This window comes from Rhinolophus hipposideros, assembly GCF_964194185.1.
Source record: "Rhinolophus hipposideros genome assembly, chromosome: X".
NCBI classification, from domain to species: Eukaryota; Metazoa; Chordata; class Mammalia; order Chiroptera; family Rhinolophidae; genus Rhinolophus; species Rhinolophus hipposideros.
Window position 1 is genome coordinate 118,235,625 of NC_138046.1, and position 25,394 is coordinate 118,261,018.

The 25,394-nt window shown below is 35.2% G+C and overlaps 1 protein-coding gene across 2 annotated transcripts; it reads left to right on the top strand.

Annotated features, from left to right (window-relative positions):
• The first annotated feature begins 114 nt into the window (after window positions 1-114).
• Window positions 115-24,209, top strand: FANCB (FA complementation group B). 2 transcript variants are annotated; one of them, XM_081042672.1, is made up of 9 exons: window positions 115-212; window positions 5,821-6,831; window positions 11,678-11,830; window positions 13,360-13,452; window positions 18,191-18,319; window positions 20,356-20,522; window positions 21,159-21,592; window positions 21,709-21,946; window positions 22,493-24,209. In XM_081042672.1, exons 2-9 carry the CDS (start codon window positions 5,836-5,838, stop codon window positions 22,923-22,925), a joined length of 2,643 nt encoding a protein of 880 aa, XP_080898798.1. In that variant the 5' UTR covers window positions 115-212; window positions 5,821-5,835; the 3' UTR covers window positions 22,926-24,209. The 2 variants fall into 2 exon arrangements, with proteins under 2 accessions (XP_080898798.1, XP_080898797.1); XM_081042671.1 differs by lacking the exon at window positions 115-212 and adding an exon at window positions 350-504.
• The last annotated feature ends 1,185 nt before the right edge of the window (window positions 24,210-25,394 follow it).

Here is a 25,394-nt window from a genome sequence, read left to right on the forward strand (position 1 = left end):
TGAATACTGTTTAAAAATTATTTGGATACATTCTTAATAACATTTCAGGTAAGGCATACCTTGTTTTATTGCACTTTGCTTTATTGTGCTTCATTGGTGTTGCATTTTTTACAGATTGAATGCAAGACTCCCCACCAGCAAAAAGATTATGACTCACTTAATTGCGATACTATGTTACTGTGGTCTGCAACCAAATGTGCAATGTCTCCGAGGTATGCCTGTATAGCTAAAGTTTTCCTCTGGTTCCACTTCCCTACCCTGATGTCCATCCCCTTCTCCAGAATAAATAGTAGCTGTTCGGAATGTGGCATGAATCTTTACAGCTTTGCTTTTTTTTATTTCGGACAAGACTGCCTGGGTTTGAATCCTGGGTTTGAATCCTGGCTCTATCACTTCCTAGCTGTACGCCTTTGAGAAGATCCCTGAACTCCATGCCTCAGTTTCTACATCTATAAAGTGGGATAATAGTGCCTATGGCACAAGGATGTCGTAAGGAATAAATGAGTGAGTACAAATTCCAACAGTACCTGGTACAGAGAAAGCACTCGGAATATAGCCATTGTAGGTAAACAGAAAATACATAATGCTGTTTTATGTGTTTTGATTTAGATAAATAATGTACTGCAGCATACATTTTTCTGCAACTTAATTTTTCTCATTTTATTTTTGCAATCTAGCCATGATGATATGCATAGATCTAATTCATTTTAACTATGGTATGATATTCCATCTGTATTTATTCATTCCTCTATTGGTGTTCATTGAAGTTTTCACAATTTTTTTTGTAGTACACATAACAGCACAGTGCACATTCTAGAACAATGTCTTTATGCATTATTATGTAGAATTATTTCTCTCAGTTCGTATTTAGAAATGAAACTACTGGATATATGCATTTTCATTTACTGCCAAATTGCCTTCCAAAGTCACCTCTCCCTTTAATTAAGTGCTTATAATTATCTCCTAATTGATGGCTCTGCCTCTAGTCTTACCTTACTCCCATCTTCAACACTGTCACCAGGATCTCTATAATTCGGAAGTATTATCCCATGATTTCTTTTTTTTGAAATCTTTCAGTGGTTTATCATTGCTACCTAAGTTTAGAAGTCCTTAGTATGACACAGAAAACCTTTAACTTAATCTTTCCTAACTCTCTTAGTGGATCACCACTCCCCCACATTCCCCTGCATTTCAGGTGCACTAGGTATTATTGGGAAAGGGATAAGGGAGATGGATTCTGGGTAGGCCCCAGCAAATAACTTCTAGTTATATAGGTAGAAAAAAGTTTTAACAGTGGACCTGCTCTGTAGCCAAGTTAATTTACTTAGGTAACTATGCCCTATATGTTGAAAAAAACACATCTATCAGTATTATGCTCATAGGATTATGTTTAATATTATTAGATGAGACTTTTAGCTAGGTGTTTTATTTTTTTTCCAAAGATACTTTGTATTGGTCGCAATTGATACAGTTTGTTAGAGACTATTTTAGATTTCATCTGCAGATAATATAGTGCTCTTTTCGGATCTTCCTGAACCAGACCTGTAGTAATTTAAAGAGTTCTGAAATTCACAGTGCCCAAATGAATTTAGTAATGTTTAAAGGGAACATTGTTTATTTGATTGGGAGGCCAGTGGAGAACATCAGATGAGGATGATAATTTGCCAACCTACTATGTTATCATATATTATTATTTTTCTAGTGTACTCACACATCTGTTTTCATTTTATGTATAAATAGTAATACAGAACATAGAAAAGTTCAAATTAATTACACAGCATTTTATAAATACTCTGCTTCCAAATCTCCCCTCCACCCCCGCCCCCATAACTACAACAGGAGGTAAAATTTAACTGGTTTGAGTTACCTGTTTTTTCTGCAGCCACTGTTGTAAGGGTACTAAATAAACAGTCAAATGACTAGTAGGTTGGAATAGTATGCCTGATGCCCTGATGATCAGGGTTTGATTAATCAGGGCTTGTTTATATTGCTTTAAGAACCTTTCAATTGAACCTTAGTTTCACTTGTTTCCAGGTTACTTCTATCTAAAAAGTAAAATTACCACTTATTCCATAGGTTTAAATGTTTGTTTTATGAACATATGCTAAGATCTTTACTCTTAAAACAGATGTTGTATTACTATAAAATAAAACAGATAAAAATGTGAAATTAATAAGCCTTGAGCTTACAGAAAATTTGAGGAAAAAATTATCTTCATAAATACATTAATAGTAGCTTCTAATTTTTAACTTTAAAGGTAGCCCATTTAAATAGCATATTGAAAATACAGATGTCTTGGCAATAGTATTTAAAAAGAAAAAACAATCATCTTTCATTTAATGGTCATTTATGTTTTTAAATCTATTTAAGTCTAAGTTCATGAGCATAAGTTTGGTGTTTGCTTGGAGCTCATGCTAAAAGCATGTTGGATTAGAATTTTAGCAGGGCTTTGAATACCATGCTAAACTTTATAGCAGTGGTTTGCAATATTTTATTTGTATATCATTCATATGTTCAATATACAATGTTTAGCATCTATCTTTTCAGGTAGTAATTCATGGATCATATCTGTTGAGAAAGGGGTAGTGTGTGCACGCAATGTTTTTGAATTAGGAGGCAGTTACCGGATCGAGTTTGTGTTTTAGAACAAAAACTGAGGTAGTCTAGATAAACTGATATATTGCAGGGGAGAGAGACTAGAGTAAGGAAAACCAATTAAGGAGCTTTTTACCTCAGCCTAAGTGAGAGATGAAAGCTTGAACTTTGGTAATTGGAACAGAAAATTGGAAGATAGAGATTTCTAAATTGAGGAACTTGGTGATTACATTAAAAGAACAGAATGTAAGGGGCCTGATTTTTCTAAGTCGTAACTGTCAGGGTGCAACAATATATACTCTAAAGTTTAGTAAAGGGGAGATTCTACTGACCTTTTAGCAATCAGATTCTCCTTACTTCTATCACATTTAGATATTGGTGAGCATTGTGTTGATTAAACTTTAGTTGTGACATTTAATATTAAAATAACAAAATCCTTTTTGATACAGAAGTTATTTTTGGTTGTTTTTTAGTATGATTAAGAAATCTGAAAAACTTTTTGAGTAGGTAGTAACAAACAATGTGTTCTCAGATTTTTGTCTCAGAATATGTCATTTTATGCTTTTCCTTTTTTTAAATGAATCTTCTGAAAGACCTGACATGGCTGTGGGAAATTTGAAATACAGAAATTATTATTCATATATTTTGATGTAATATAACATGTTCATTTCCTTTAAAGTAAAAGATAGGTTCATAAATAGAAGCCACACCTTTGATTTGCCTATCTTCTTTACTGTGGAAGCTGAAACTACTTTGTGTGTCTCAGATCTTTGATATTAATTGTCTAACAACAAACCAGTAAGCCAGTGACTTCTGCTAGTTCATATTATGATACAATATCTCCCATTACTTCAGGTCATAGGTTTCATCAAATTCTCAAAAACGGTATCATCAATTTAATGTAAAAAAACACACAAAAAAACAAATGCCATAGAGGAATGTACTTATCTGTTCCTGCATAATGAATTACTGCCAAATTTAGCTTAAAGCAACAAACATTTATGATCTCAAAATTTCTGAGGATCAGGAATTTGGGAGCAGCTTAGCTGGGTGGTTCTGGATCAAGATCTCTCCAAGAGACTGAGTTATCTAAAGGCTTGAGTAGGAGTATAGGATCTGTCCCCAGGAAGGCTCACCCACATGGCTGTTGGCAAAAGACCTCAGTCCCTTGCTGTCTTTTGGCAGGAAGCCATAATTACCTGCTGTGTGCACTTCTCCAGGTGCTGCCTGAGTGTCTTGACATGGCAGGTGGCTTTCCCCAGTGTAAGTGATCAAAGGTAGAGGTCAATAATGAAGTCATATACTTGATGATCCAGTCATGGAAGTCATACACTGTCACTGCTACCACAGTCTATTGGCTAGACAAGTCATAATGACCAGACCTCACTCAAGGAGAGAATTAAATGTCACTTCTTGATGGAAGGAGTTTCAAAGAATTTGTGAACATATTTTAAAACCATAAGTGATGTATTTGGAAATTAGATAATAAGGTGTCGCATCTGCAATTTGAAAGTAGATGCTGACTAGTCTGCTCCTAAATAGAATTGCCTCCAAATCGAAGTCATTTCTCTAAAATGCAGGCTACATTAAGTTAAACTTGTAGATAACGGTTCAGTGATGCTTTTTTTCTAATTGGACTATTGGTAGATTTTTATAATAAAAGAACAAAACCTAAGCCTTTGGAGTTTGCTTCTTATTCAACAGAGGAGAACAATATTATTTACTTGTAAATGAGATAGTTTTCATTTATTTCTGAAATAGTTGGATTTCCTGGTGTAAATGATCCACAGGATAAAAGAGAATATGAATTAGAATTATTTATAGTGGAGAGGGACCTTTCAGCATTCACAAACCGTTAAGTATGCAACTGTTCTTCTGATGTTTATAAGGTTAGGTAGTATATTAACCAGAGCCAGCCATGATGATGATGACGATAATAATAATGGTAACCTAGTAACCAAATAACCTTTACTGAGGACTTTCTGTGTGCCAGATCCTATTTCAAGTGGGTTATGTTAGTTAATTACAATACCTTGTGAAGTAGATACTGTTACTATACCCCATTATATAGATGTGGATGTGGAGCACAAAGTAACAAGAAAAGGCAGACCAGCATTCCTGTGTCTGGCTAAGCATTCAGTAACTGTTAAAGGGAGTGACTCAACAAATGTAGCCACTGAATAAAGAGAGATCCACATCTTTTTCTTATATGTATGTTAATTGTTTGTGTGGGGTGTTCCTTTGTTCTTTGTTCTTTACTAATTCAAGTTGCCTTTCTTATAACCAGTGGCACAGTAAGGGAATGCATGTCAGTAGAGTGTGGTGGTTACACATGTGGGGTCAGCAGTCAGAGGGCCAGCTGCTCCTCCAAATTTAGTGCCATTGCCGATTAGTAGTGTTGTAACCTTGGAAATTTTTCTGACGTTTAAAATAAGGTTTCTCATTTAAAAGATGGGATAATAAGAATACTTGAATAGTAATAAGTTTAAAGGAAACAATTCATGTATTGTACTTGGCACATAATAAGTATGAATAATTGATAGCTATTATTTAATTCTTGTGTTCATTATAATATTACTAATACTCTATTTTTCTACTTTGAATAAGAATAGTGACTTACTTAGGTCATAAAACTACATTGTTTTTGCAAAGTAAGATTTAAGATTTATTTCTCTTACTCCTACAGAGATTTTTTTCAAGCCATATTATAGCATCTCCTGTTTTTCTTTCTGGGCTTTCATTTTGGTCATAGAGTCTGTATGAGCTCCTTTCTCAGGGAAGCAGGGACCCAAATGCCTGGGCTATGGGAGCAGTTTAATTTAAATCACTGACTGAGTTGTCATTGTAATAAAAGTAGGGAAACCAGATTAGGTCAGTAAGTTTGAGAGACAGAAGTGGAACCCTCAAGAAATTCTCTGAGCCAGACAGAATGTTTACAGTCACTTTACTAGAGCACCTACAGCTTTCCATAGTTACTGCCAACACATTCAGTTATCGGTTTTGATGTGGTTATTTGTATTCTTTGTAAACTGTGTTTTTTAAGGGCTGTACAGAAATAATACTTGGGATGTATTCTTTGATAAGTGTGTCATTAAGATAACATAAAAAACTTAAAAATGTTACCTTAATAAAATTTATAGTTACCTATATAATAGTTGTCTAACAAAAACGTGTTTTCTTTTAGCTCTGCCTAATTGATGGCAGTCTTTCTCGTTTCATTTTTAGGTTTAAAAGTATCAAATGGAATCAATTTGCATTCAAAAATTGGACCAATACAAAGACTTGATACTGTGGAATGACGAACAATGTCCATCTAATGAAGAAGAAAGGCTCTTGTGTTATAATGGGGAAGTGCTTATTTTTAAATTGTCTAAAGGAAATTTTGCAGATAAAGGGCCTGCAGAAATGCCCATATTGCATGTCAGAAGAATGGTGTTTGACAGAGGAACAGGAGCATTTGTTCAGAAGTCCACTGGATTCTTCAGCATAAAGGAAGAAAATTCTTATTTAAAAATTATGTGTTGCAATTGTGTGTCAGATTTCAGAACTGGAATGAACCTCCCTTATATCCTGATACAATGCAATGAAAAGAATAATGTTTTCAAATATTTTCTACTATTTCTTCATAGTTCCAATAAGTTTGAAAAGCGTTTGAGTTTCAAACTAGGCCATGAGTTGAAGGACGGCATAAGGGTCTTTAACGGCCCTTTAATTTTATGGAAACATGTTGAAACGTTCTTCTATATCTCTCCCCAAACTGGCAGAATTATTACTGTGTCTGTTAACTTTTCCTGTATTGAGTGGGCAGGAGAGATTGAAAATCTAGGTATGGTTTTATTAGGACAAAAGAAATGCCATTCGTTGGAGGAAGAATGCACCCCAAAGCCTTCAAAATCAGATTATGCATTTTGTAATACCAAGTTTTGTGTATACGCCCTTGAAAGTGAAGAAGTTATAAGTGACACGTACATTATCCCTCCGGCTTACACCAGTGTGATAACGTGTGTGCATGTCTGTGCAACTGAGATTGTCAACAACCAGCTAAGAATGTCTCTGATTGCCCTTACTCGAAAGGATCAGCTGATTTCATTCCAAAATGGGACTCCTAAAAGTGTGTGCCAGCTTCCATTTGGAGATCCTTGTGCAATTCAACTTATGGATTCAGGCGGAGACCTCCTTTTCCTTGTGTCCTTTAGGTCCAGTGATGTTTGTGCTGTTTGGGGAAAGAACTTTCAGGTATAGTAGTTATAATCATTCAGTTGGTGTAGTCTTCAACCTATTAAACATTCCTATACTTTATAGAGTTCATTTGGAATTCATTAGAGTTCATTACTATATCCAAATTAATTTTTAGTGCTGCACTTATAAGAAAGTCGTATATATTATTATTTTTTCTTAAAGTTATCTGAATACTACCTGATAAGGATTTTGCCCTGCCATTTTGAGTCATAAAACCTTCGAGTTGGTTGGGAATATGTAAATACATAACTACAATTATTATATATTTGTCTTGTAATATAACTCAATTTTTATTAATGTGATAATTAGATGCATATTTTTATTTAGAATAATAAGATTATTAGTGACGACTTCATAAACCTTCTTAGAAAACTCAAATCAGTTCAACTTTTTAAAGTTGGTAATTATCTATTTAAACTTAAAATGAAATCTAGAGGAATTTCTTGAAATATATCATTGTCCCTTAAGAGTCAAATAATTGTTCTGCAGAGACAAGTGATAAGTGTTAATGTTTCTAAAACCTGTTGCTTGTAGAATTTTGGTATGTTATATTTTGAAACTCAGAGTTGTCCTTAGCAAACATTCACATTTTATCCACATATACAGTAGTCATATTTTTTAATGTAAGGTTTGAAAATTACTTTAGAATACTCACTGGTATTGAGTATTCAGTAACAGGTAAAAGGTGCGGAATGTAAATAGGAAATTGGAGGTTTGTAACTGGGTGTCTCCACCAATAATATTTCTGACCCCGCTTTTTGGTAACACTGCATCCTCCTGGCTTAAGATATATATCAACTCATTCAGTTATGTGATATCGGTGTTTGTAATTCAAGATAAATAATCATTATCTGTCAGAAATGTGTCTTCCAAAAGTATTTCTTTAGTTCATTATACAGTTTTTTAAGTTCTTGCGCTACTTTGGTAAAAAGCAGATACTGCCTTATTTTGTGTGCCCTATCTGTTTAATGAGAAGCTCAATTAAAATTTCTATCACTGTATTATCACCATGATATGGAACATTGATAAATATTTTAGAAGGTTTGAGAGGCATTTTTTATTGTTACTTTGTGTATGTGTGTGTGGAAATGTCAGGTTGAAATTGTGTTTTATCAGGCTTTGCCTTGTAAATTACCTTTATGTTAATAGGGATTATATAACGGTATTCAACCTCTGTAACACATAGAGGAAAATAATTTGAGGGGGGTGGCCCGTTAGCTCAGGTGGTTAGAACGCGGTGCTAATAACACCAAGCTTGCCAGTTCGATCCCTGCATGGGCCACTGTGAGCTGTGCCCTCCTTAAAAAAGAAAGAAAAAATAATAATTTGAAAGCTATCCTATTTTATTTTAAAAGCTGTCTTTTAAAAGCACATTCTACTTTTATTTGAAGGTTATTTGGAAGGTAACAGTTTCTGTCTTTTTAAACTTATTTTCCTTTCAAGAAATGGTGGAGGGAAACATCTGGTATAACCTATAATCTTTATTGGGATCAGTGTAGTGGAAACAACACAACCTGAGTTTGAATCCCAGTTGAGCCACTTAATGGTGTTACCTTAAGGAAAGCATTTCATTTTCGTGAACTCGTTTTCCGTCTTTATGAAATTGAAATCATCCTGCCTCTGAGAGGGAAGAATGAAATAAAATGACATGGGGAAGTGTCTAGCACAGTGGTTGGCACATAGAAGATGCTTGGTGAAAGGTAACTATTATTAGGCAAGGGCCAGGGCTGCCATCAGTGACAGGGACCGAACAAAAGTCTCGTACTCACCTGGATAAAGAAAAACAATTCCCTTCTGCCTCATTGATTCAGTGGAACATAGTCCTCACTCCCTTGAAGCCGGCCCCTGTTTGGATACTGCAGAATTCTGCCACTTGACACGTTATCCCAAGCTGTAGACTGTGTCACTCCCTGTAAGTGGATCTGTAACTGTTGGCCGCCCCACCTTGAAGTTGTGTTCTGTGGTTCTTTCTCTACAATGGACCACAGTCCTTTCCATAAGTTACCTGAGTCTCTACTGCTATACCCCTTAAACGACCTCTTCAGGGATTCTGTACTTCTGAACTGTTCTCAAATGCCCTGTATTGAGAGCTCTGGAGTTACGCCCTGATGTCTGCCAAGTAAAGTGCTTCTAAAATGCCTGAGTAACCTTGCCACTCCGGGAGTTGTGCAGCTCCTGCCTCAGTGTTGGTGTTACATTTATACTAACCTAGTTAAAAAAAAAATTGGACATGGCTTAGAGTAAAATATTTCATTACTTTTAAAATGGGAATAAAAGTGAACAATCTACAAGTAAAGGGGGAGGAGAGGTAAGGGAATTATTTGCATTTGAGCAAATATACTTAGTTTAGCAGTTAAGACAAAAGAAGTAAATACAGCAGGTTTTACGATTGAATGGAACATACACTATTAAGGAAAAAAAATATATTCTAACACTTGAGTTCTGAGAGGAATTTACTGTTTGTGGTATTATGTAAGAGGTTTTGAATAATAAAATAAATACATTATTGAGAAATAAAATAGTGTCTATGGTAGCAAATGGGAGAAAACAACAGAAGAGTCTTCCTTTGGTTTGGCTATGGATTTATCCATCTATCCTTTACCTACCTCATTCCGTAAAGGAATTAAGGCAGCTTACAAAGATAGGTTAAATACAAATAAGCATAAATTAAAATAAGTAATGAAAATCAAGGTTAGTGTGTTCTCAATCAACCTTCCCAGGTATAATGTTTTATCCAGTGACGGGACTTGAAACAGAGCTGAGTCTAGAGAAATACATGAGTAGATTTTATCTTCTGAGGCTTTCTCTCGAGTGGAAATTGTCTCTGCAAGTTTTGGCAAGAATCCAATATATCATTCTTTGGATATATTTGGCAAGAATCTGTATTACTTCAAAATTGAAGTCATTGTCAAGTATACCTGAAACTGATATTGGTATGTTGTAGATAGAAAGAGGTTAATATGTTCTAGAGATGTTCTGTTTGATAGCCACATGTGGTTATTGAACATGTGGCTAGTCTGAAGTAGAATGTTCTGGAAATGTCAAATGCACAGATTTCAAAGACTGAATACTGTAGGCAATTGTAACACCACGGTAATTATTTGTGTGTCTAAACATATCTAACCCCATAGAAAAGGTACAGTAAAAAGTTAAACTATCTAAACACTTATTGGTTATATTGAATTGAAATGCTATTATTTTGGATATATTGGATTAAATAAAACATAATAAAGTTACTTTTACTTTTTTTCACTGCTGCTAGAGAATTTTCTTTCATAGGCTACTTGACAATTTAAAATTATATATATGCCTTGCATTTGTGGCTTGCCTGTGTTTCTTTTGGACAGCACGGTTCTAGAGCTGTAGATTGCGAATGTGTGTGTGGATTCACGAGTGCAAAGCTTTATGGTGTTTGCATACTGAGCACATTCTTATTACTGTCTCTTCGTATAGTTCATTATACTCCATGATACCTGTGAGGGTTTGGGAGGAAGAAGGATATGGTTTTACAAATCACCTTCTTCCTGCATAAATGAAAGAAATCACTGCTTTGGAAATTAGCCTTATAGGAGAAAGGTTGATATTTGGTTACATAGATTGAAGAGTCTTATATTCTTGCTCTAATGCAGGCCACCCTCCTGAATCACCTATTCGATGTATCTGTGCTCCTGGGAGTCTCAGTGGGAGTTTTATCTTTTCTGCCTGAGAGAGAAGGTGTATCTGATCCCCGTGGTGTTAGTTTTTCAGAGGATTTATGGACCTTTAAAAAGTTACCTTCTATTTTAATCTTGGGGTCTCACATTCTTATATAAACTGGTCAAATCATTCCGTTAGGCTAGGATGGTTCTAGGTGCCCCAATATTAGGATCCCTCCTCTTTTGTGGCCCTGATGATGGCTATGTTCTCCCCAACAAGGATTTAGGGTATTATGTTCTTCTTGACTCTCCCATCCAAGTACTAACCAGGCCCGACCCTGCTTAGCTTCTGAGGTCAGACGAGATCGGGCACGTGCAGGATGGTAGGGCCATAGACCATCTTGACTCTTAAAGGCTATTCTGCTTTGAGAGCTCTTAAAGTGTACACTGGCACCTTGTATTGACCTAGTATAACTGAATTTCTTGTTCAATCATAAATACATATACACCAGGGCTTATGGGAGTGAGGGTCACCTTTAAATTAACTGTTAGAGACAGAAACTGCACTAGAGTTACTTGTGAGAAATGCTAGAATTTCCAAAATATTTAGTCATGAGAAGTATTATAATTTATAATTTATAATAAAATTTTAATATGGAAACCAGCAACATTACAGTCCCTGGACAAATGTTGATAAAATATTAAATTTAAGTACCTTGCTATTTATAAAGTTATAACTCCTTATGATAAGTTTTCTGATCCCTCAATATATTTATTTTAGTTTTTAGTGTTTCTTTTTCTTTTTTGTTGTTGATTTATTTATTATTATTATTTTTTAATTTATTGGGGTGACAATTGTTAATGAAATTACATAAGTTCAGGTGTATAATTCTGTATTATATCATCTACAAATCCCACTGTGTGTTCACCACCCAGAGTCAGTTTTCCTTCCATCACCATATATTTGATCCCCTTACCCTCATCTCTCTCCCTCCTCCCCCCTTACCCTCTGGTAACCACTAAACTATTGTCTGTGTCTATGAGTTTTTGTTTCTCATGTGTTTGCCTTGTTCTTTTCTTGTTTTTGGTTTATTTTAGTGTTTATTTTTCATTACTTGTATATAAGGTTGACGATAACACATTACAACTGCATGCAACAAGTTTTCACAACTGATTTTTTTCCCTTCTCTACAACTCTTTTTTTTCAGATTGCTGCTAAATGGGAAAAAATTAGCTCAGTACTGATAGATGACTTTCTTGGAACTGGAACTGAACAAGTACTGCTACTTTTTAAGGACTCCTTAAATTCAGATTGCCTGAGTTCATTTAGAATAACAGATCTTGACAACATAAACTATTCAGTAAGTTCTATTTACTTTTTATACAATACTTTAAGCACCATTTTAGGAAATTTGAGTGCTTTAAAGTTTTTGACCCACTATTTAAATATTTGTGATTTCATACTTTAAAGTAAACTTTGAACTTTAAAAATACATGCATTGAATCTTTTAAAAATGCATCTTTTAAACGAATGCCTTTTAACAGTGGGGGTACTTTCTGAGAAATGCATCGTTAGGCGATTTCATCACTGCGTGAACATCATAGAAGCGCTTACACACGCCTAGACGGCCTAGCCTACCGCACACCTGGGCTGCGTGGGGTAGCCCATTGCTCCTGGGCTACAAGCCTGTACAGCATGTACTGTACTGAATACTGTAGGCAACTGTAACACCGTGGTAAGTGTTTCTGTGTCTAGACATATGTAAACATAGAAAAGGTACAGTAAAAATACAGTAAAAAAGATACAGAATCGCACACCTGAGTAGGGCACTCACCGTGAATGGAGCTTGCAGGACTGGAAGCTGCTTTGGGTGAGTCAGTGAGTGAGAGAGTGTGAGTGAGTGTGAGGGCCTAGGACATTACTGTCCACTGCTATACACTTTATAGACACTGTACAGTTAGGCTACACTAAATTTATTTTTGAAAAATGGTTGGGGGTGGCCGGATGGCTCAGTTGGTTAGAGCACAAGCTCTGAACAACAGGGTTGCAGGTTCGATTCCCACATGGGCCAGTGAGCTGCGCCCTCCACAACTAGATTGAAGGGACAACGACTTGGAGCTGATGAGCCCTGGAGAAATGTACTGTTCCCCAATATTCCCTGACAAAAATTTAAAAAAATAAATTAACTAATTAAAAAATGAGGTTAAATCGTGCACAAAAGAAAATGCAATCAAGAGATGAGGTAAACATGAGATTTATGAGGCTGCTGCCATAATACAACATACTGTTTACAGCAAACTTTATAAGTGGAAAGAGTAGACTATAAAATAGTGATTAAAAAGTCTACAGTCAATACATAAATCAGTAACAGTCATTTATCACGATGACAAGTATAATGCACTATACATAATTGTACATGCTATACTTTCATACGACTGGCAGTGCAGTAGGTTTGTTTACACCCAAATCACCACAACACATGAGTAATGCCTTGTGGTGCAATGTTATGATGGGTCCAACGTCACTAGGTGATGGAAAACTTTCAGCTCTGTTATAATCTTATGGGACCACTGTTGTATATGTGGTCCGTGGTTGACCGAAATGTCATGTGGCACATGACTGTATACACTGAATCGCCTTTCAACAGATGTTACACAAATTGACTATGCCTTTGAAAATAGTATACATGGTGGTAACTCAAGTGCTAAATTAACTTATTGTTGCTTCTGAAAATCATATCAATAAACATGATATTGGATTAATTAAGGAATAAAGTCAAGTGAAACTGCTTTATTAAAACAAGCAGTAGTTCATAATATCTGAAGATCTTAATCTTAGGAATTTTCAATTTGTTTCAAAATTTCAATTTTAGTTATTTTTTTTTATTAGAGTGAAACATTGGATTGCAATGAAGATGACGTATTTGAAGATAAAGAAGATAATCGTGTTTTAGTGATTCCAGCTCTGGAAAGAAGAATGAAAGTTAGTGTCTGTTTGCTTTTTGCTTTTGCTTTTTTGGATTAGTGCTATTTTAAATGAAGGATAGGACATTGAAAGAAAGGTTCTTAAAGTATAAGCAATTCAGTGATTGGGAAAAATGGTATTTAAAGGATCATTACCTTTCTGCTACCTCTGTAAAAAATATTATGACATTACTTATAAATGTATCATCTAAAAATGATCCTTTTTTCTAGTAAGATTATGTAAATTTAATAAGCCTCATAAGGTAACATATAGGAAGCTTTTGAAAACACGTTCTTTCTGGTCTGGGAGATCGGTATCCCACAGTATCTCTTTTAAAGGAATAGCAAATATGATGAATCATAACGTATTCCAAACATGAAGAGTTTACCCTCAAGTTTTCCATACAAAGCTCTCTAAAAGAGAGGTTTTTTCCCTAATGTGCAAAGGTAATCCACATTCCTTATAAAATATTAGACTAAGCAAGAGAATCTTAAAAAGAAATTAATGATTACCTTTGATTCCACTACTGAGATATAACCAATTTTAACACTTTGGCATGTATATTCTTACAGATTTTTTTAAATGAGTATATGCAAATTTACATGAAAATGTGATTATAAGATGCATGTTCTTTTGTAACCTGCTCTTTTTCATTCATAAAACATGTCAAATATACAGAAAAACTCACAGAATAGTACAGTGATGATCTCTAGTCCCCACATGGAATCAACTATAGTTACTTTTTAAAAAATCACGTTTGCCTCATCTGTTTGTGCTTGGTGTACGTATATCAGTATGTGCACATTTCTGCAGCATCATTTGAAAGTTGCAGATATTATAATACCTCACTCTTATGTATTTTAGCAAGAATTTTCTAAAAATAGACATTATCCTATGTAATCACAATATTATTATTGCACTTAGAAAATTAATAAGAATCCCTTAATCTTATTTACTATTCAGTCTATGTTCAGATGTCTTTAACTGCCACACAGAATTTTTTTATAGCTGTTTTTCTCAGGGTCCCATCAAAGTTTACACTTCCACTTGATTATTATATCTCTCATTGTTTTATTTAGAATAAAGCCACCTCCCTTATTTTTCAGATGACACCAATGAGGAGGCCAGGCCAATAGTCCCTCCTTTTGGCTTTGTCTATTTCCTTGTGGTGTCATTTAATTTTTTTCTTTATCCTTGGCAAACGTTTTCTGTAAAAGCCAGATAGTAAATATTTATACTTTTCAGGCCTTTTAAACTTATTTTACAACTAGTTTAATTATTAAAGTGAATTCACTAAATGTGTATTGAACATGAATGTGAGCAATAGATAAATAAAATATCATAGTGGACATAGACCCATAAAGGAAAAGATTGATTACATTTAAAATGTTCATATTCTGAACAAAGTAAAATAAATAAAAAGACAAATTATGTAAAAAGAAATTGTAACACTTGACAAAGGATTAATATCCTTAGTATAAATATGCATTCTGAAATAATATTTTTGGGAATGTAAAGTGGTCCACCCTCCTCAGAGGGAAACTTGCTGTAACTACTAAAATATGAATTGCACATGTACATCTTTTTACTCTTGTGGTTTCACTTCTAGAAATCTGTTCTGAGGTTATACTTGCACATGTAAGCAATGATGATTTTATAGGAACATTTATGAAGTATTTATAAATAACAAAATCAGTCAAAATTGCAATATCCATCATTAGTAGTATAGTAAATAAATTATGATATACCTGAACCATGGAATACTATGTCGCTGTCAAAAGGAATAAGGTAGATCTTTATACCTATTTAGAAATAATACCGAAATAATTTAATTTATGAAAGCATGACTTTCAGAAATTCCACTTCTGGTAATATGTTACCTAATTTATTTGGAAGGAGAACTGACTCTGGGTGGTGAACACACAATGGGCTTTATAGATGATGTAATACAGAATTGTACACCTGAAATCTATGTAATTTCACTAACAATTGTCACCCCAATAAATTAAAAAAAACAATAGAATAAAAATAATTTTTCAAAATTAAAAAAAAGAAATATGTTTTTAAAACCTTAAAAGCTTCAAAAAGCTGAAGATATAAGCATAAATTATCAGGCCAAAGTCTAAAGGGTAGAACCTAGAGAGCTAAGTAGAACACCGATGCTACTTTTGCCTCAGGAACATTTGCATTTAACCTAAAGCAGTAGTACCCTGGGTACCTGGCAGAAACAAATATGTGAGGTATGATCACCAAATACAGTGAATGTTTATATTTAAAAAAAAATTGAGTACAGTAAAAGACACATTGCCATGAATCCCTCTCAAAATATTCTCCCTCACTTCAAACACACTTATCCCATCGTTCTTGCCACTTTCTGAAGCAGTTCTGGAAGTCCTCTTTCATAGACTGTTTGAAAAATTGTCCAGAAAGCAGCACAGAGACAAAGAAGTAAAATACGAAAGGAAGATAGACGGAAGGCAGGGACGTACGGAAGTGTGGAATAAGAGGTAGTTGAGTGTCTATTTTGTGTCAGGTATCCACGTGTTATCACTAGCTCTCAATATGGATAAAAACATTTCCAAGTGTTGGAAGGACTTTTAGAGATTAACAAATCTACCCTCGCCCCCATTTTACATATGAGAAAACAAATGGAGAGGCAGAAAGGGTCAGTGAGTTGCCCAGCAAGGACTAGAGTCCATTTAACTGTTCTTTCTCCTGCAAAATTTGTTTTCCAACCAGCTGTTGGAGGGGAAAGTGGGGAGGACCTTGGAGAAACCTGTGCGCATGGCCAGGAATGTTCACAGCAGCATTGTTTGTGATATTCCACATCTAGACGTAACCCAGGTGTCCATGCAGTGCAGACTGCAGAAGTAAACTGTGGTATAGTTACTTATATGATGGAATACTATAGGTCAGTGAAAGGCCTGAACTATAGCTACTCATGACAAATGGATGACTCTAAAACCTGACACATACAGAATGATTCCATTTATAAAAAGTTCAGAAGCAAAACACACACACAACTAAAAACAATCTTTAGAAATTCATATAATGATGGTAAATTATGAAGCCAGACAAGGAAGTTATCTTAAAGGTCAGGGTAGTGTTGCAACTCCAGTGGAGAAAGAGGTTTGTGACTGGGGAAAGCCCAGGGGCAACTAACTCCTGGATTGCTACTTTTTGACTTGGGTGTGGTTGCATGGGTAGTGAGTTCATTATTAGTCTGTAAACCATTCTTCGTTTTATGCACTCTTCTGCATGTATGAGAGAGGTCACAATAAAGAAGGAAAAATGCAAGTTTTGGTGCCATGCAGTGTAGTATACTCCTGTATGTGGTTTTGGGTGAGTTTTGTTTGTATGTTTGTTGGAAGGAGGAGGAACGTATTCCTTAACATACACTTGGCAAAATTCTGGAAAGATAAGCAATCTGTTGGCTGTGCAAATGGGATTGAGGGTCTAGGAAGGGAAGATGAGATGTACTTTTCTGTTAATTAAATTTCTTACCATGTGCCCATTTTCATAGTTTTGTAACAAAACTTCGTAACGAATATTTAAGAGTTTTGGTAATTCACCATTTAGTCCTGGAGTAGGGGGCATGTTGAGGGGAGTAGGGAAGAGAGAGCATGGATTGTTTCTGAGGGGGCCCTCATTGTCAATCTGCTCACATAGTCCTCTCTTCACTCCCTACCGCTCCAGCAGTCTCAGGTTTGCTCCCCCTCTGAGGGTACAACTCGCCTCCCGTAAATTAGAAATTACTCAGTAGGTGAGTGATGAGGGCATGTGAATGATGTGGAGCCCACAGAACTAGGTCAACGTACAAAGTTTTAAAATATTAGCTAGACACTTACCATACTTTGTCCAATGGGGTAAAATATAATTCAGTTTTCACTCTCCAACTTCTATTCATTGATAGAAAGAAAAACGTACCTGCCTTATAATATCATTTAAAAGAAAGGAATTCAAAAACAGGATGCATTTTGGTTTTTTCAATCTAGAAAAACATTTATATTAAAACCTGGATTAATACTTAAACAGTCTCAGATACCCATCTGAAATGAAACAGTTTCTATGAGCACAATGACATGACTTAAAATTTTCAGTGGCAAAATGTATTTCATGAGTGTTTTGTCCTTAGTGCTAAAATCTATTTATCTGCTACAATAAAAGGAATGGATTGTTCTATGCCCAGTTCAGACCCATTGTTTTTCCTCCAGTAGTTAAGAGTCAATCCTAGCACTGAGTTTATTAGCACAAAAATAAACTTGTGACAGTTTGGAGGCTGTTACATGTTATTTTTGAAATTTTGCTATAAAGGTTATAGGAACAGTATTTCAAATAGTATCAAATTAAAAGTGACCATTTCTATTTATAATGATGTCTTTTGCTTTCTAAAGCAGAAATTATTTCAGCAACAAGAAAAACAGTTTCCTTGTGGGGGTGGAAGTGTTGATAAGCTTTGGTTTTTATTCATATTGATTGGATATTCATATTCATATTGATTACTTACGTCAGTGGTGAAACAGGTGCATTGGCATTCTCTCAATATGATATGTAAAATCTGTTGCAGTTACTTGCTGTGTTATTTTCTTTTGTAATTAGACTTAAATTTCATAAATATAATAGTTTTGCTCTGAGAAGTTTTCTCTGCTTTTCTGTAGAAAAATGAATGAAGCAGAAAGTCCTTCCTGAATTAATGGTATGTCAGGTTTCATTTGAAATTTTGTCTCTGACAATGATTGTTCTTCCTACTTTACAGGCTGGATTGGCTTCTATTCAGGAAGCACAACAGCATCTCTTGCTTAAGGAAAAAATTATTTTAAAATCTTGCAAAGCTTTAATGAACCTGGTTCAAGGGAAAGAAGATAGTATATCAAGTGCAGAGGAGGTAAAGTTGATCATGTGACTATTTTATCATTTTATGAGTTGAAAGCTATTGAAGAGTTATTTAAATTGGAGTATGGGAATATGTTAGAAAATGCTGCTCAATAGATCAATTAGCAAAGTGGCAGGGATTATAATGGTGGGCTTTTATAACATTGAAAAGTATTTGATTAAGAAGCCAATATTTTACCAATTTGCAAATTATTCTTATTCTGTAGGATATTAAAATCTCAGTTATCAGGAACCTTGAGGAATAAGTCCTTTTGTCTAACAAATATTTAACTAAACTTTTGTATAGTTTGAATAGAAATTACTCCTAAGTGACTTATATTTTCTGACTTTTTAAACTGAGTATTATTTAACCTTGCATTGATGATGATATAATTTAATCATTAGTATAATAGTTGTTCTTTTAATATCTTGTACAGTTCATTTTAAAGGATATTTATTCCTCTAGTGAATATCTCTAAATTGCTCTGATTTTTTAGTCCTTATATCTACTTTTATAAATTTACTCTCATTTTCCTTGTGGTTGACCATCAAAAGAACCTGTTTAGGTGCCTTACAGTTCTTCATGCCAGTACAGTAATGTAGAAAGTTAGCAAAAGTTGCTTTGCCTTTATAAAACATAGTACTTATGCACATTAGTTCCACGAAGAGAAAGACAGCACAGCAAAATTACAAATAAATCAGCTGGATGGAGAGAACCTTGATGCTGCATTTTATTCCCTCAAGTCACTATAGTGCTTAGCTCTGACTTCCTTCTAGATTGACCATTCTTATAATGGTCTATGTCTCATGTTTGTATTTCGGTCTTAGCTATATGAAAATTTTGGCCCAAAACATGATTCTGTTAGTATAACAAACGTAGAAACACATCATGTTACGTTTCTGTACTACTGTTCTAGTTTTCTGGGAAACCTCATGAAAGTCACTGTTAAAAGTCTCCCCATTTCCCTTCCTTACCTCACCCCAACAATTTTACCAGTATTAGAAAAGGGGAAGACATGTTTAGAAATTAATGCATTGAAACCACTGTGTGCAAGACACCATTTTGGCCCTTTGCATGGTTAATTTTAAAAGCAGTCCTGGCAAGCAGTAAAAATTTCTGCAGGTTTTGGATGAATAGCCTGCCTCACATCTCACAGCTACTATAACAATTGTCAAATTCTTAGTTCACTCTAGAGTAAGTGCCATATCTTTTTTCAGTAATTACCACATAGAGGGGCAGTACAGAGTAATGGTTAAGACAAGAATATGGGCTCTGGAACCAGTCTGCTTCTGTTCAAATCCCAGCTGTGTCCCTTGCTAGCTGTGTGACCTGGGGCAAGGTACTCAACTTCCCTGTGCCTGGTTTTCCTTATCTGGAAAATGTAGATAATAATACTACAGACCTAGGGTATTAGGGTTATTGTGAAGTTTAAACAAATTGATACATGAATGGCATTTAGAACAGCGCCTGGTATACAGTAAGCATTCAATAAGTGTTAAATGTTGTTATTATCATTACTACTCCTGTTCTTCCTCCTCCTACTCTTATTTCTATTTTATTATAAATCCATATGTGTGTGGAAATTAGTGAGTATGGCATGGACCTTAAGAATAAAATTTTAACAATAATCGATCAGCAGTCCTAAATGATCAGCAGATAGTTTAGTCAGTTTTATTCATACAAAACTTTACAGTTACAGGTTTAGTGTAAGTCACGGATAAGATCGGGTTGTTTTCAGCATGCCTGGAGTATATGTTGTCAGATTATTTTTCAAAATGGACTGCAGGTATACACCCCTGCTGTGTTGAATAATCTTTCTTGTTTCCAGTCAGGTCATGCTTCTTGATCTGAGTAAATAGTTAATTATATATGTTTTATAAGTTTATTTTAGTGGATTATGTATAATCTATAATATAAGGAATTATAAATTATAATTTATTTAAAAATGTGTAAGCCTTAAGGCCTGGCCAAAAGCTGATTTATTTTTTTAGTTTTGCTACAGTTGATAATTTTTTTGTAATTAGTATTTAAACATGTTTTTCTATAAGGAATGTTTTGTTACTCTTTGTGGTAAAGAAGAAAATCTTGTCCACACTTCTGATGAAAAGTTATTAGACAAATCTCAAGATTCAGAACAGCTAGTAGAGAAGATATGGTATCGTATAATAGATGATAGCTTGGTTGTTGGAGTGAAAACCACGTCTTCTTTGAAGCTGTAAGTAAATTCTAACATGATACCTTTATCTTGATGCTCTAGAACAGCACTGTCCAACAGCAATGTAATGTAAGCCACGTATGTAATTTTAAATGTTTAATAGCCATATTAAAAATGTAGATAGAAACAGATGAAATTAACTTTAATACTCTTCCATCCAAAATTTTATCATTGCTGAGGTATAAATAATATTCTGTATTAATAAGCAGATTGTATTCAAGTTATTTAGGAGAGTATAAAATGCAATTTTTAATTTAGAGATTTGCATTCTAAATTATGAAAATAGACTCTTAAAAACGAGTAGTTTTTTTCCTTGTGTAAAAGAAGGGGGGGACCTACTTCAAAAATAAAATGCAAGCATTAATTTACCATTTCTTTCTGGTAAAAAATTTCTTTCCTAGTCCAGCATATTTATACAATGTTTTTGCTTTCCTATTTTATGAAAAGTGTTATTACAGGATCTTTAAAAATGTGTTTGGCTTTTACACTTCATTTTCTGATACATTTTATGTTTGAAATGATGTTTACTAGGAAAAGAGAATAAAATTTTTTGTTGCTGTTTGTATACCATTTAAGCATCTATTTGATTTTAAAGAATGAACTTTTAGACTAAATCAAACTCTGGATGTTTTACAGGTCCCAGAACCAGGTGACTTTATCGGTGTCAATGGATCAACCCCATAGCTCCAGCTTTCAGCTTATTAAGTGTCAAAATAGGGTGATCAAGTTGAGTAGGAACTCTTTTCCAGCACAATGCTCAGTGCCATATGAAACAGGACCAGAGGCAAAAAGGATCAAGTTGACTCTTGATCATGAGGAAGAGGAAGAGGAGAGCTTTGTCTGTGAACAGCCAGCTGAGAAAGAGTGTGTACAGATAATTACTGCGGTGACACCTCTTTGGCCGCTTTTAACATTCAGTCATTTTTGTTGCATTGTGCTGTTACAAATTAGGAAGAGAGAAAATGATAACTGTTCTCAGCATCGTTATATTCCATGTGGCAGAATTTCTTTAAGTCTAGAAGATTTTTCAAGTGGGAAATACCTAGTGATATTTCCAAAGAATCCCATAGGTAATTTTTGTTGGTACTTTTTAATCATATACCTAATTGAATCAGAAATTTTTAAGAACTCTCTTTATTTGATAATAGAGTTTAATGACAGAGCCTATGACATGTTTTTCTTGTAGAACACATGGAAGATCTCTTTGCACTTCTCGCAGTATTGCACAAAACTTGTTTTCAAATCACATCACCCAGCTATGCCCTGACTTCAATGAAGGCATGGCTCTTAGAACACATGAAATGTGAAGTAATCAAAGGATTTCCAGAAATTTGCCTTTGTAAAGGGCCAGAAAGTTTGTATGGGACACTCTTCAACTGGAAACAAAGGACCCCATTCGAAGGGATTTTAACAGTCTATTCCAGGTAATGCACATTGAATGGGAATTGGTCCAGTAGAGTTAGGGTAGATGTGTGTGGTGAATGTGCTGTCCAACAGTGATCCCACACGGCAGAGGTCTGTGCCAGCCGTGGTGGGGCATGTCCGGGTCATTGCCTGCTGTAGCAACAATGGACCGGTGGCCTCATTTAAAAACTGAAGCTGCTTTAATTTTATATTTGTATTTGGCTTTTTAAAAATATTTTGGGTTGATTAGGGCCTAATTATTTTAACATTTTCCCTTATCCCTCCCCACAATGAAATTTTAAAAAATAAATATTAGTCTTATTACTCAGAGAAAAAACATTAATCAGGAAACAACCTCATCAGTAGTAAGTGACTTGGCGTAGGATATGTATTTTTGATTGCTGCGGTCTGAATTACATCAGTGGTCACATGCATGCATAATTGGTTCTATGCATTGCTAGAGTGTTTATAAACGAATAGTAATTGATTACTACAGTATGTTGTACACAATTGCTTTGTGCTATCCCCTGTTTTGTAATATACTGTGTGTGTTGTTTTTTTTCCAGGAATCAAACAGTTTTCTTTCAGTGCCTTCATAATCTCATCAAAGTTCTCCCTACAAATTGTTCCTTCAAAAATCTAAAATTAGAAAATGAGGATTTCCTAATTGATCATTTGGCATTAGCTTTGGAGAAAGAATTGGTTATCCTGGGTTCTGTTTCTTCTGCCTTAGTTAAGGTTGAAAACAACTTGATGCAGAGGTGTGAAGCAAGGGAAGAAAAGAGTAGTGTCATTCAGGCTGCTTTATCAGACAGAAAAGAAAACATCCACTCCTACAGAGAAGAATTTCAGAGAGAAAAGCAAACGTTGGGGACGGACCTAAAAGTGAGTGGTACCCTTTATAGAGAAATGACTCTGAAATTAGCTGAGGTTCAGCTGACATCAGACATTGCTGCACAGAAACTGACTGGTTTATCATTATCATCTCAATTTGGTTAGATTTTAAAGTACGTTTTCCCTGCCAGAACCTTTTGGTTCCACTTGTTTTCATTTTACATCATATGCATCCTTTGTAAAAATAAAAATTGAGGCATTTTGCAGAATCTTAGGTTTTGATGATGGACAAAATAAATAGCATGCCTTAGGGCAGCAGTTCTCAACAGGGGATCTTTTTCCTCTTTCCAGCCTCCCCCCCCACCACTTCCCAGGGGGCATTTGGCTTGTCAGGGGACATGTTTTGATTGTCACAAGTAGTGAGGAGTGGGAGGGTGAGGCAGCGGTGCTATTTGCATGTGGTGGTTGGAGCCCAGGGACGCTGCTAAACCTCCTGATCTGCACAGGATGCCCCCAAAGAATGACCCTGATAAAAATCCTGAGGTTGAGAGATCCTGCCTTAGACTTACCGCTGAAGTGAAGACAGAGGTGATCTAACAGTCTTTGGGTCGAAATCTTCAAAAAACTTAAGTAGTCCTTTGACTGGATTCTGCTTAGTAAAACAGCTTATAAAAATCAACTTCAAACAGATACATAAGGTTGTCTGGATTCACAACTCCCTGTAAACAGCAAGATCCTGTGGAACCTTAAATGGCGGAGTGTCTGGGTGGGATCATTAAAATGAAAGTGTTTGGAACCCTTGTTTAAATTTTATTAGAAAGCATCTCTGAAAGTGTAAATCTATAGGAATGTGGAAATTTTAGGGCATTTCTCTGAGAAGCACCTCTCTTTCAAAGGTTAAGCGTACCTCACAGGCCACTATTTAAATAACAAATTGAAAATGCCTTTAAGGCTATCATCAATAAATCAACAAACAACAAGTGCTGGCGCGGATGTGGAGAAAAGGGAACGCTTGTGCACTGTTGGTGGGATTGCAGATTGGTGCAGCCACTATGGAAAACAGTATGGAGGTATCTCAGGAATCTGAAAATGGAACTACCCTATGATCCAGTAATTCCACTCCTAGGCATCTACCCGGAGAAATCCAAAACTCCAATTCAAAAATCTGTATGCACTCCTATGTTTATTGCAGCACTTTACACAATAGCCAAGATATGGAAACAACCGAAATGCCCATTGGTAGATGACTGGATTAAGAAACTGTGGTACATTTATACAATGGAGTATTACGCAGCCATAAAGAAGAAAGAAATCTTACCATTTGCAACAACATGGATGGATCTAGAGAACATCATGTTAAGTGAAATAAGTCAGAAAGAGAAAGACAAGTACCATATGATCTCACTTATATGCGGAATCTAAAGAAAAGAATAAGTGAATGAACTAATCAGAAACAGTTTTGGGGACAAAGAGGAAAAACTGAAGGTTGTTAGATGGGCGGGGGGATGGGGATAAGGGGCAAGGTGAGGGGATTAGAAAATAGTTAGTAACCACAAAATGGTCTCAGGGTTTTTGAAAATTAATTTGGGGAACGTAATGAATAATGTAAAGATTTTGTAGGGTATCTGATGGACATGTGTCCCATTTGGGAGACCACCTCAGGGATACTGTAGATGCCTGATCATGGCATTGTACACCAGAAGCTAAACAATAATGAATGCCAACTATAATTTTATATGTATAATGTGATGGCTCGGTGCGAGGTCGGAGGGATAGTGGATGGGGGGGTGAGGGGAGGGGGGTCCACAGTGTGAGGGATATAAATGATGAACGTCTAAGTATTACCTTGTCTTGTGCACCTGAAAATAATTTAAAAAAAAAGAAGAAGAAAATGCCTTTAAGCCAACTGAAACTCCACTCTAGGGAAACCTAAAATATAAAACTCTAACTAAAATAATTTAAAGAAATGCTCTGAAAATATCGATTAAAGAATATGGTGTATGGTGTTTCTCAGGAACTGAGAAATTTAAAAATAAGTGAAAATTCAGTTCAGTTAAGTAATTTTTAAGGGGTCCAATGAGACATTTCAAGGGGTAAAAATTCAACCTATTTCCTTTTTGGTGGGGGGATAAAAATTTTGGAGTAATGTCACATCAGGAGAGGTAAAAAAAAAACATAAAAGGATATGGGCCAAAAGGATTGTTTCTGATCCTTTTTGCTCTTAAGTGAGATGGAAGTTAGCAGCTCAATTGAAAGAAATAAAGATGGTTATAGAAAGTGGCATTTCATGCTTGCAGCTATCAAGTGCTAATTCCCCCCGTGCCTTAGAAGTGCTCAATCTGGTGATGCAAATGGGTTTTAGAGACTGTCAGTTGTTTTCTTGTCTCAATTTTTATGATTGTCCGTATAATATGCTAGCTTTTTTTTTAGTAATCCATTGCAAATTGAGACAGCTCTATTTCTATGAAATGTCAACGAAAAATATGTCAGACCTTCTGGAAGTGGAAATAGAATAATTTCAGGATTAATTGTGGAAATCTGGAAACAGTACGCGTCTATATACTCGTGTATTTAAACTGTCCATGACGTGTTCTGAAAGAACAACCAAGTATAAAATACAAGAACTGCATTGGA